The sequence below is a fragment of the Panthera uncia genome, chromosome B4 (assembly GCF_023721935.1).
Source record: "Panthera uncia isolate 11264 chromosome B4, Puncia_PCG_1.0, whole genome shotgun sequence".
In the NCBI taxonomy this organism is placed as follows: domain Eukaryota; kingdom Metazoa; phylum Chordata; class Mammalia; order Carnivora; family Felidae; genus Panthera; species Panthera uncia.
In genome coordinates, this window is record NC_064809.1 from 61,822,277 (window position 1) to 61,834,933 (window position 12,657).

Sequence of the window (12,657 nt, forward strand, 5' to 3'; positions counted from 1 at the left end):
AGATTTCCATTTTTTTTTTTTTTGGATAAAAACAAAAATCATTTGGAAAAAGAGAGAAAAAAGGGGGGGGGGGGGTTTCCTTGAGTTTTTGTCTTAACTTGTTTTTAATTAGGTTACACAAGCTCTGGACTAAGCACCATCTTTTATCCCAGTCATTTATTATATTATTAGCCATAAAAATTTATAGGCTGGTGAAAAACTGAATAAGTGATCTAAGAATATGGTCCAACCTGTCAGTAGTTCAGAATGATTTTATTAGACTAATCTTTGCAAAAAGAAAATCATCTATATATTTTTAAACATTTATTTATTTATTTTGAGAGAGAGAGAAAGAGAGAATGCAAGCAGGGGGAGGAACGCAGACAGAGAGAAAATCCCCAGCAGGCTCTGCACTGTCAGCACAGAGCCCTACATGGGCTCAAACCCATGAACCATGAGACCATGACCTGAGCCAAAATCAAGAGTCGGACACTTAGCCACCCAGGCACCCCAAAAATCAGCTATATTATACACAAGACCAAATTTTAATCTCTACAGAACTAGCCTTGAAAATAGTACCTTTCAGACAGCAAAGATACAGACATAGTAAAATAGTGGACTTACCTATAATTTAGTCTTTAGTGCTATTAATTTTACCACAAAAAAATATTTTTATTATAGGGCTCCATACAAGATGACCTACATAAAAGGCACACCAATTTATATATGTTAAAATAAATCTTGGGGCACCTGGGTGGCTCAGTGGGTTGACTGTCCAACTCTCGATTTCGGCTCAGGTCATGATCCCAGGCTCATGTGACTGAGCCCCTTCTCAGGGCACCACACTGAGCATGGAGCCTGCTTAAGCTTCTCTCTCTCTCTCTCTCTCTCTCTCTCTCTCTCTCTCTGCCCTTCCCCACACCCTCTCTCTCCCTCAAATAAAAATTTTTAAAAATCATAATATAAATCTTCAATTAGTTAAAACAAAATTGAACTTAATGTAATAATTTAAAAAGAGAATATTAATTTCTCTTATGGATAATCATGGATTGCTAAGAATGATGAAGGAAAAGTACCAAAGATAATTCAAACTATCAATAACCTAAAAACCTCCCTTTAATTATTTAAAGTTATCTAACCATCTGCCAGACCTAAGAAACAAAATCAAAACAAAACAAGTATCATCTTAATCCAGTCATAAATTATTAAACTTTATTTTTCTGCAACATCTCCTTACCATTCCAAGCATCTTAAGTTTGAAATTAACTTTCTAAAGCATACACACAGTTCCCTTCTCAAGCATAATGAATCACCACTTACGCCCTATGCTCTGGACCCAGACCCACAACTACACAGGTCAGTCAGTCCCAGAATGTCAAAGGGGAAAGGATGCCACTATGAACTCATGGAAGCAAAATGCTGTGCTTTTTGAGTTGATGTTTCTAAGCTTTTCTATTTTCATTGTAATTTAGTAGCCGCCCCCCCCCTCAGTTGAATCTGTTAATGGCTAGGAAATCGAATAAAGTGTGTAAATTATATCCAAAACAAAATCAAATAGATTCTAAGAACCAAGGAACTTCATACAAACAAGACCCACGAATTTTAATGGAAGAGTTTCTTGTAATGCTTCTGGACTGATCGGAGGCATATTCCTGGTTTTTTCTAGGTTCTGTATTTTAGAACATTAAGGTTAACCTTAAAGAATCACCTGTGAATTGCTTAGCTATAAGGTGAATTTTTATATCCTCTCCCTATCCATCTTTTAGAAATACATACAAAAAGCCAGGAGAACAAAAAGCAAGCAACTGACAGAAAACAGAAACCATGCTATTCTTTAAATGACAGTCCCCATACCAGGCACTAACAATGCTTCTTTGGGTCTAATGTAACACCCACTCCTCAACTACCACTTTTTTTTTTTTTATCTTTTTTTTTAAAGATTTTATTTTTAATCTTATTAATAAAGATTATTAATAAAGATTAATCTATTTATTTTAATTTTCACACCAAACATGGGGCTTGAATTCACAACCCCAAGATGAAGGGTCACAAATCTTAAATCCAAACTACTTTTCTGCTGACAGTAACTTGAAAATGTACTAAAGAAAAGACATTTCTTAACCTAAGTTTACATATATTAGAGGGTCTCCTCACAGGCAAGGAGTAAAAAACTGGAAGCAAAGTCACTTGAGAGATTCTTAATCATAACTGTACTAAATTTAAAATGGGTTCCTTTCTCTGCATATTACATGATAATATTAATAATGCTATTATGCCTCTCAATACCTCAAAAGGAAATGAGAACATCCAAATTTATTTTATTCTGCTTACCAATATCAAAATGTTACATTTTTTTTTCCTATTTCTTCACAGTAAGGTGATATAAGGAACATTCACTAATGAGCTTGATTGATGGTAGTAAGAATATTTTAGTATTGCCCACAAACCAAAAAATCAAGAACTGAATATTCTGCAGAACTATGTCTTTCCAGTTAACACTAGCAAATTTTTTACAGTTTTATGCAGGCTTATTTTTTTTTTTTTTCAAAGCAAAGATCACATCATTCTTTTTTAAATGTCATGATAAAACAAGTTACTTGTCTGGGTGTCACCATAAGGTTCTTAGAGCATCCTTGTATTTTAATCATAGATTAAATAGGACAGAAAATGTATAAGTGGCATTCAAATTTAGGACAGTTATAATGTAGAATTTTACACTGTGTATTTCAGATTCTATGATAAAATGGATGCTCTAGGATAGAAAATTACCTAATAAATTAAAAAATGAACCACCAAGATAAACTCTGTCCTGTGACTAACAGATTTGAAATCTACATAAATTATGAAGAAAAATTGCCTACAAATTCCATTTACATTTTATATCAAAACTTAATTACCTAAGTTATTAAGATTCAAAGTTGCATAGAGGATATGAGGAATCTAGCATTTAATGCAGTACTGATACAAAAAGTAAGCAAAAGCAACTTGGTGAGAAGAGTCAAAATTCTAAACGTTGAGGAGCCTGGGTGGCTCAGTCAGCTAAACATCTGACTCTTGATTTCAGTTCAGGTCATGATCTCACGGTTCGTGAGTTCGAGCACAGCATTGGGCTTGCTGCTGTCAGCCCAGGGCCTGGAGCCTGCTTCAGATTCTGTGTCTCCCTCTCCCTCTGCCCCTCCTCTCCTCATGTTCTGTCTGTCTCTCTCTCAAAAAATAAAATAAACATTAAAAAAAAAAAAGATTTAAACTGAAGTACTCCCCCACTCACACTCTCTCTCAAATATGAATAAACATAAATATATATATATACGTATATATACGTATATATACGTGTATATATATATATATGTATATATACGTATATATACGTATATATATATATATACGTATATATATATATCAAATTGTTTAAATTAACTATAGTAGTGGGGTGCCTGGGTGACTCAGTCAGTTAAGCATCCGACTTCAGTTCAGGTCATAATCTTACAATTCCTGGGTTCCAGTCCCACGTCGGGCTCTGTGCTGACAGCTCAGAGCCTGCAGCCTGCTTCCAATTCTGTGTCTCCCTCTCTCTCTGCCCCTCCCTTACTCACACTCTGTCTCTCTCAAAAATAAATAAACATTTAAAAAAAAAATTTTTTTTAAACCAATAGTTAGTTGATCATAGGTATCAATGGGGGTGGAATTAAGGGCAATCCAATGAGTTTCTGTAATGTTTATACGTCATGTAAAGAATACTTATTAAATTAACAAAATGCTTTAAGAGCTTTAAAAATACTATTTCTACAAAGCTTCACAGGAACTTCACAATGGCCCAATAAATACTTATTTAGGTTATTAAAATAGGTTCCATTTAGCAAAACTTTATTTCGGAACAGCCCTATTTTATGAAACAAAGATTAAACAACTGAGAGTTATGGTTTCAAAAAATCTACACAGAAGTCTTATAAACCTTATTAAAGTAACAAATAATTGTAATGCGTATGTTTCTCTATAGGTTTTCCTTTGTTTTCTTTTTTTAATGTTTATTTATTTTTTGAGAGAGAGAGAGACAGAGCACAAGCAGGGGAGGGGCAGAGAGAGAGGGAGACACAGAATCGGAAGCAGGCTCCAGGCTCTGAGCTGTCAGCACAGAGCCCGATGTGGGGCTCAAACCCACAAACGGATCATGACGTGAGCTGAAGTCAAACACTTAATGAACTGAGCCACCCAGGCTCCCCTCTACAGGAAATAATACATATTGCTGTTAAGTATTTTCCCAAAGCTAATGATTCCTTACCTTTTTCTTTGTTATGTTCAAGGAAAATTAAATACTTTCATCAGCATATGGAGTATAAACTCATCTCTATAAAACTGTTAATCTGTACTTCTACCTGAACATATGCAAAAATTAATGTTCACCTAATATTAACAATGGCCATTTCTGAGCAATGAAAATACTGGGCAATTTTTTTTACTTTCCTCTTTGTATTTTTCTGTATTGCCCAAATTATTTACAATGAGCATATAACAATAACATAATAAAAAAAGTCTTTTCAGATTTTTAGCATTTGTCATTTTACTCCTTTTATCTTGAAATTACTATCTTTTCAGGACTCATGACACTCCAAGGCTTTCTCCAGTTTTTTACTTTCTGGGCTTTAATGACCAGCTCATTAAAAAGGCAAAAAGAGGAATACACAGCATCATGGAACTACCATAAGGTCCCAGAGACTTCAAATTAAGTTTCATGTTTAAAACAAAAGTCCTGGGGCGCCTGGGTGGCTCAGTTGGTTAAGCATCCGACTTTGGCTCAGGTCACGATCTCGCAGTCCGTGAGTTCGAGCCCCACGTTGGGCTCTGGGCTGATGGCTCAGAGCCTGGAGCCTGCTTCCGATTCTGTGTCTCCCTCTCTCTCTGCCCCTCCCCCGTACATGCTCTGTCTCTCTCTGTCCCAAAAATAAAATAAAAACGTTAAAAAAAATAAAAAAAAATAAAATAAAACAAAAGTCCTGCTCCCCAAACATGTGTTTAGGATCATCTGTGCATATATTATGTCCATGATCTGACTTATGAATGGAGCTCAAACCCACATACATAAATTCATAGTCTTACACTGTGGGACCAAAGAGTGGGCCACCAGGAATAAAAAAAAAAAAAAAAAAAAAAAAAAATTATGGGGATTAACCTATTAAAATTGTGAAAGCCAAGGGAAAAAATGGCAAAGTTACCAAGGAATCCACAGGTAAAAAGGAAAGAAGAGGAAGAGGTAGGGGAGATGTAAGAGCTCAATATCTACCTCTAAGTTTCCAGGGAAAAAGAAAGTGAGTTTCTAAGCCATTAGAAATGCTTTATGTGTGGGGCACCTGGGTGGCTCAGTTGGTTGAGTATCAGACTTTGGCTCAGGTCATGTTCTCGAGGTTTGTGAGTTTGGGCCCCACATCTGGCTCTGTGCTGACAGCTCAGAGCCTGGAGCTTGCTTCCGATTCTATGCCTCCCTCTCTCTCTCTGCCCCTCCCCCACACATACTCTGTCTCTCTCTGCCTCTCAAAAATAAAGAAAATTTTAAAAAAATTTTTTTTAATAAAAAAAAGAAATGCTTTGTGTGTACTTCCATTTTTTAAAGAAATCACAGATACTTAGAATTAAAATAAAACTCTAGTTGTACTTTTACCTATAAATAATTTTATAAAAGATAAAAAACCTACTCACCTGCCTGGCGTACTGGGAATTCCACATGGTCAGAGACTATAATCCGAAGTAAACTGGGGGCAAAATTGATAATCTTGTAGGACTGAAATTACAAAGAAATATTTATAAAATAGGGCAATACAAACAAGTAACTGTTAACACTGTAACTGAATACATTACTATGCAAATAAAAGGAAAACTTTTAAAGTGAAATTCTCTAAGGCAAAATTAAGATTACCAAAATACTTCATATCAAAATTGTAACAAATTGATGAATAAAGGAGTAAGAACATTTTTACAGTTTTTTTAACATACATTGTCAAAATGCTCTCTAGAAACTATGTAGCAATTTACACAGTTTTTTTTTTTTAACATACATTGTCAAAATGCTCTCTAGAAACTATGTAGCAATTTACACTCCCTAAAGTAGAATACCCCCATCTATCCAATACAAGGATTGGCATTATCATTCTTTCAAAACTTTAAAACCTTACTCTCATATCATTTCTGCTAGGTTGAAATTTTATCAACAAAAAGGTTGGCTATTTGTTTTCTTCTACAAATTCAGTATTAGTATTCCCTTTATCCTTTTTTAAATAAAATATTTGTTTTATTCTTTAAAAATCCTAAGAGCTATTTGTGAATTTAAAATCTTAACCTTTTATTGCACCTATACATTCCAAGTGTTTCTTCCCAGCTTATTTGTGCTTCAATTTTGCTTGTATTATTTTTGACAAACAGAAACGTGGAAAACATGGGCTACAGAAAACAGGAGATCCAACGCAGGAAAACAGACAACAGACAAGGAAAACAAGATAATGTTAATTATGGAGAGGAGGAAGTTATGGAGATTACGGAGGTTATGGAGAGGAACCAGTCCAGATTGGAACAATGTGCCTCACAAGACAGTGTTGAGAGGTGTCATCACCATCTGCCCTCTGCTGTTGGAGCATCTTTTAAACTTGACACCCAGGGGCACCTGGGTGGCTCAACTGGTTAAGCATCTGACTTGGGCTCAGGTCATGATCTCATGGTTCATGAGTTCAAGCTCCACATCAGGCTCTGAGCTGTCAGCACAGCACAGGAGCCTGCTTGGATTCTGTGTGTGTGTGTGTGTCTGTCTCTGTTTCTGTCTCTGTCTCTGTCTCTCTCTCTCTCTCCGCCCCTCTCCTGCTCACACTCTTTCTGTCTCTCTCAAAAACAAACATTAAAAAAAGGTTTTTTTTTTGTTTTTTTTTTGTTTTTTTTTTTTATTTTATAATATATGAAATTTACTGTCAAATTGGTTTCCATACAACACCCAGTGCTCATCCCAAAAGGTGCCCTCCTCAATACCCATCACCCACCCTGCCCTCCCTCCCACCCCCCTTCAACCCTCAGTTTGTTCTCAGTTTAAAAAAAAAGTTTTTTAATAAAAAAAAATAAAATAGACTTGACGCCCAAGTGAGCCTATACTGAATGCCTGCTGCCTAGGTCACTTCCCACACACATGTTCTACTTTGAACTACTCCTGAGTTTGGCCATGGTGACTTTAGAAGTTAAAAAAAACAGGGGCACCTGGGTAGCTCAGTTGGTTAAGCGTCCAACTTCATCTCAGGTCATGATCTCACAGTTCATGAATGTGAGCCCCACATAGGGCTCTGTGCTGACAGCTCAGAGCCTGGAGCCTGCTTCAGATTCTGTGTCTCCCTCTCTCCCTGCCCCTCCCCTGCTTGCTCTCTCTCTCTCTCAAAAATAAATAAACATTAAAAAAAATTAAAAAAAAAAAAGTTAAAAAGCACAGAGCAGCCCATTCCTTCTGACCATATTCCCTCCAGATGTCTACTACCTGGACCATGTTACCACCGTGCCACATTCCCAGAGGTTACAATTGGCCTTGCCCACAGACATTCCCAGAAAGGACTCAAATTCTCAGTGAGGCTAAAGCTGACAATGATGCAGAGAATCTGTTCAGTTTACCTTCTCCCAGGAGCCTGGATCTATGGTGGCATCCCTTTCAATATACCGTTAGGTTTATGTATGCCACTCAACTTATTAATTTATCACCTTTCTTATTCATTTATTCATAATAGCATTTATTAAGATAAGCATTTGACTAAAAAATCTGGAGAAAACCCGCATCTTTAAAATATCAATCCTTTCCATCCAAGAACATTATGCTTTCCAAATCTTTCTATAAAATTTTGAATTATCTTAAAATTGTTCTCCTTTTTATCCTGTATAAATCTCAGAATCTTCAATCTGTTGTATATAAAGTAAATTCTCTTTCATTTACCATTGAAACCACCATTTTAAAGTAGTTTTTAAGAAAACAGATTTCTTTTAACAGCAGTTTACAGGAGTCAAAATTAATACAGATTTAACCCAATCTAACCTATCTTTACATTCTTATTAAACAACTCATGTTTATGATAATGAAAGATCCTTTAGTGAATCAAGATTAAAACTCTACTTGGGACACCTGGGTGGCTCAGTCGGTTAAGTGTCTGACTTCAGCTCAGGTCATGATCTCACGGTTTGTGGGTTTGAGCCTGGCATCATGCTCTGTTGCTAACAGCTCAGCCTAGAGCCTGTTTCAGATTCTGTGTCTCCCTCTCTCTCTACCCCTCCCCCACTCACACTCTGTCTCTCTCTTTCAAAAATAAACATAAAAAATTAAAAAAAAAAAAAAAAAAAAAAAAACAACTCTACAGTTTTACATGCCTGGGCGGCTTGGTTGTGTAAGTGGCCAAGTCTTAATTTCAGCTCAGGTCATGATCTCACAGTTCAAGAGAGCGAGCTCCACACTGGGCTCTGCACAGACAACGTGGCGCCTGCTTGAGATTCTCTCTCTCACCCTCTCTCTCTGCCCCTACCCTACTTGTACGCTCATCTCTCTGTCTCTCTCGCTCTCAAAATGAATAAAAAGAAAACAAAAAAACAAACATCTATAGTTCTAATCCATACAGTTAGATACTTAATATACAAAGTCCAAAATCTTTACACTTGATTAATGGTATCTATTTAAGAAGACTTATTGTGGAGATTGCTTTTATTTCAACACTATTGCCTTTATACACATTTTGGAACTCCTCTTTTTGCAAATGCTTGCCATTTCAATGAACTTGTACAACTTTTTCTCTTCTCCTTTCAGCCCTGATTCAGCCTATGTTAATCTGGCCAGCTAAAACATTCAAGGGTAAATTCAGATAGAGTCTCATACTACTTTCCTCACAAATATTTCTCCCATTTCTTTTTCCACCTTGGGCTTCAAGTTTCTAAGAAAAAAAAAAAAAAAAAAAAAAAAAAAAACCATTTCTTGATATTTACTTTGTATCTGTGAAGCTTTCTGAAAACAAAAGTTTGCTTACTGGGGCACCTGGGTAGTGCAGTCAGTTAAGCCTGATCTCAGGTCAGGTCATGATCTCATGGTTCATGAGTTCAAGCCCTGCATCCAGCTCTGCTGTCAGCACAGAGCCTGCTTCAGGTCCTCTATCTCCCTCCCACCCCCGCCCCTCCCCTGTTCCGTGCTCTCTCTCTCTCAAAAATAAATAAGCATTTAAATAATTAAATAAATAGATATATAAATAGATAGATAGATAGATAGATAGATAAGAGTTTGCTTACTTACCTAAATTCTGCATCTGATGAGAACTCATTTAAAGCAACGATCTGATGTTTCCCATTCTCTGCCTCACTGTTCCCACTACATTAACTTTTCTAGTCCTCCAACATCCAAGTTGAAGTCCTTTACTGGACTTGCTCTTCCCTCTGTTGCCTTCCCAGTCCTTCAGTTGCTTCACTCCTTCACAACATCTAGGTCTCTACTCAGGAGAATGACCACCCTATTTGTACACCCCAACACTGTCTCTCCAGGACTTTATTATCTATAGCACTAATGACCTGAAATTATATTATTTACTTGTCTGTAAACCCCACTAGAATGCAAGCTCCGTGAAAGCAGAGCCTTGTATTAGTGCCTGCATTATAACTCAATAAATATGTTATTCATATAAGCAATCTCTCTTAAAGGACAACAGAAATGATATAGATAGATGCACGGAAAAGCGGGGATTCCAAAGCTTGGCAATGAAAGTAATTATCTTTATTTCCCTATTAAGGCCATGTGGAGAATGCTTTTTTAGAAAAAAGATACCTTTCTATATGAGTTATGGGAGCAAGATATCTACCCATTTCTACTTTCCTTTGCTGCTGCTAAAGGGACTTCTGCGTCTAGAGACAAGGAGGAATATATTCAGGATGCATTCTTAATATCATGAGAGAAATGAAAATGCGTTTTCCCATATATACAACATCATACACGGCAATCAAGAAACCAGTCACTGGTAACAGATATATGTTGGCTACAGAAAAATATAGCTTCAAACAAGAATTTACCCTTCAGAACACAGGCTGTTGTTTTGAAACTGCCTACTCTTCTACCTAACAATTGACAAATCATCAATACACTGCTCCCATTTCCTCAGCCTATTTGCTGAGGGGGGGATCTAGACTAAAATAAATGAACTGGACCCTAATCACTTATGGTAGATGACCCACCCATTTATCCAACAAAGCAAGATGTTACAGTGGCGATAAAGAATAAGCATACAAAACCCAACATTATAACCGTATTTTACTATAAGGTTATGCAACATTATACTTGTCTTCTACTTACAGACAATTCAAAACAAAACACAACTCAGAGCATATTACAATCCAAAGCATTACACAAAATATAAATACTAAGCGAGTGGCACAGCAATAGGCTACTTTTAGAAGTTGCAGAGGAAATTATGGTCTGTGATGAAATGGGTGGATATGGGGCAGGGCAGAGTCAGGGCGAAATGGTTTTGGATTGAAATACCATGAAGAAAAATGCAGAACTGGGCCCCAAGTGTCTCTCCTAGTTCTGCAAGCTTTCCCACCAACCTTCTCCTTCTATACAGTCTGCACTTAAATACTGATGAATCAGAAACAAAGCAAGAATAGGCTAACAGAGGCAGGAAGGTATAACATGACATCAAAGATACAATCCCTACTGACACTATCAAAATAACATCTGGCCTCATTGTGAAGAGAAGGGGGTCACAAACAGGCCAACTCCCCTGTTCATACTAGTAGACTGCAAGTTCAGCTCTTGCTTTGTTCCTTCTAACCAACCCCTGGATTGCTATTCTTCTGGCCAATCAACATATAGTACCTCTACTCTGCAAAGCCCGGGACAGGTACTGACTTTAACTTTCCACTAGTGAGCAAGAGTCCTTTTCTTTTTGAGGTACTAACACATTCTTTTAGGCTTCAGTTTAACTCAACCAGTGTTTTCACTCTCCCTTTTATCTCTTCAGAATCCTGAATTCACACTTACTCCAAGCACCACTCAGATTTCCCACTGGATTTCAAAGATTCAAAATGCATAGCTGCACTTTGAAGTCAATTCCAACCAGGGAAAACTTGAGAGAACTCCTACAGAAACTTTTACTTAAGTTGATCTCAAACTTCAGGAAGCACAGAATCACCTAGCCAGCTAATTAAAACATAATTAGGCCCCACCCCAGAGTTTCTGATTCTCTAAATGTGAAGCCCCATAACTTCCATTTCCAACAAGTTCCCAGGTGATGTTGATTCCTTTACATTTTAAAGAGTACCCCCAAAATCAACCAGCTGTCACTCTTAATTCGTGAGAGGTCTATCATTATTTACAGGTGAGGAGGGAAAACATAAGGTAAATTTTGGGATCATTACAATTTCTAAATGTCAGTGGTAACGCTGGAACAAGATCAGGGCTAGTAAGAACAGAGAAGATAAAAGAAAGTCTTACACATTTTAGCGTTTATAAGACATCCCTCCAAACACAAATTACTCGACGTGTCTTTTGTAAAGTAGTACCACCATGAAAATTGCCTGTTATTCCCCCAGCACTCTCCCGGCAGCGTTTCCCAGCAGTCCAACAAAACTCTGCCAATCAGTGTCAAAAACAGTCCTACCAAGCCCACAGAAGCAGGCGCTGGGCAGGGTTTCCCACCGCAACACCTAAAAAGGGCTGGTCTGGAGTAAAGCCGAACTCAGATTTGAATTTTGAGCGAATTTTCCCACCCGTGTCCCTAAATCAGCGAACTTAGGGAAATCACACCCTGCAAACACCAGCAAAGCTTGCCAAAGCCTCTTTCTCCGGACCAAACGGGCTAAACAAACTGCACCGTGGAAGGAAAATGACACGAAAAGATGCAAAGGTGGCCAACAGGTGCGCGAGTTGTTCAGAAAACATCCAGGGAGTGCCGCTCAACTGGACCCCGGGGGGGGGGGGCGAGCCGGGCCGAGACCAGCGCCAGGGTCCGAAGCCCCCGTTGGGGTGGAGATCAGGGGCGCCGAGGAGGGAAAGCCGGGCGAGACCGCGGGGGGTGCCAGGGGGGCGCCGCAGGCCCGCTCCTCACCTGGTTGAGCTCATTCTCAGCTGCAATTCGCAGCTTCGGGTCGATGGTGCCCTTCAGCGCCTGGATGATTCGGTTGAGGTCCATCTCCCCGGGTGGGGGCTCCGCGGCCCCCGGACCAGTAGGCCAGACTGCAGCTTTAGTTTTTCTTTTGACCCACTCAGCCTCCTCCTCCGCGACCCCTGGACTACCTCACTCCCCACCCCCCGCCACCGTCGCCACCTGCAGCCACTTGCTGCGCCACTCTGACTCCGCGCCCCCTGTCCTCCCTTTCTACCCCCCACAACTCGCTCTCCATTCACCCTTTTACGACAGCCGGTGGGAGGCGGGAGAAGGGAGAAGAGGAAGCGGCGCTTCCTTTACGGCGGCCTCTTCCCCAGGGCGTGATTCTATGGCCGCTCCCTCAGGCGGCCTCCATGCTGCTGTACGAAAAACCAGTAGTGGCTTCTCTCCGGGAGGGAAACGGCACTTACTGGCTCCGGCAGGCGGCCGCCATGCTGCCTTACGGAAAACAGTCTGCCGCTTCCCAGATGAGGAAACCAGCGGGCTCGGTGTCTCTTTACAGCTGCTTCGTAATTAAGCATATACAGATGGAATG

The 12,657-nt window shown here is 38.9% G+C and overlaps 1 protein-coding gene across 1 annotated transcript in view; it reads right to left on the reverse strand.

Moving 5' to 3' along the window:
• Window positions 1-12,357, reverse strand: part of IPO8 (importin 8) — a 79,056-nt gene extending 66,699 nt beyond the window's left edge. Inside the window, exons 1-2 of the mRNA XM_049625227.1 lie at window positions 12,063-12,357; window positions 5,671-5,752 (exon numbers count right to left, since the gene is read on the reverse strand). Coding sequence (XP_049481184.1) covers window positions 5,671-5,752; window positions 12,063-12,146 — 166 coding nt within the window. The 5' untranslated portion in view covers window positions 12,147-12,357. The remainder of the gene's footprint in view (window positions 1-5,670; window positions 5,753-12,062) is intronic.
• Window positions 12,358-12,657: the final 300 nt, after the last annotated feature.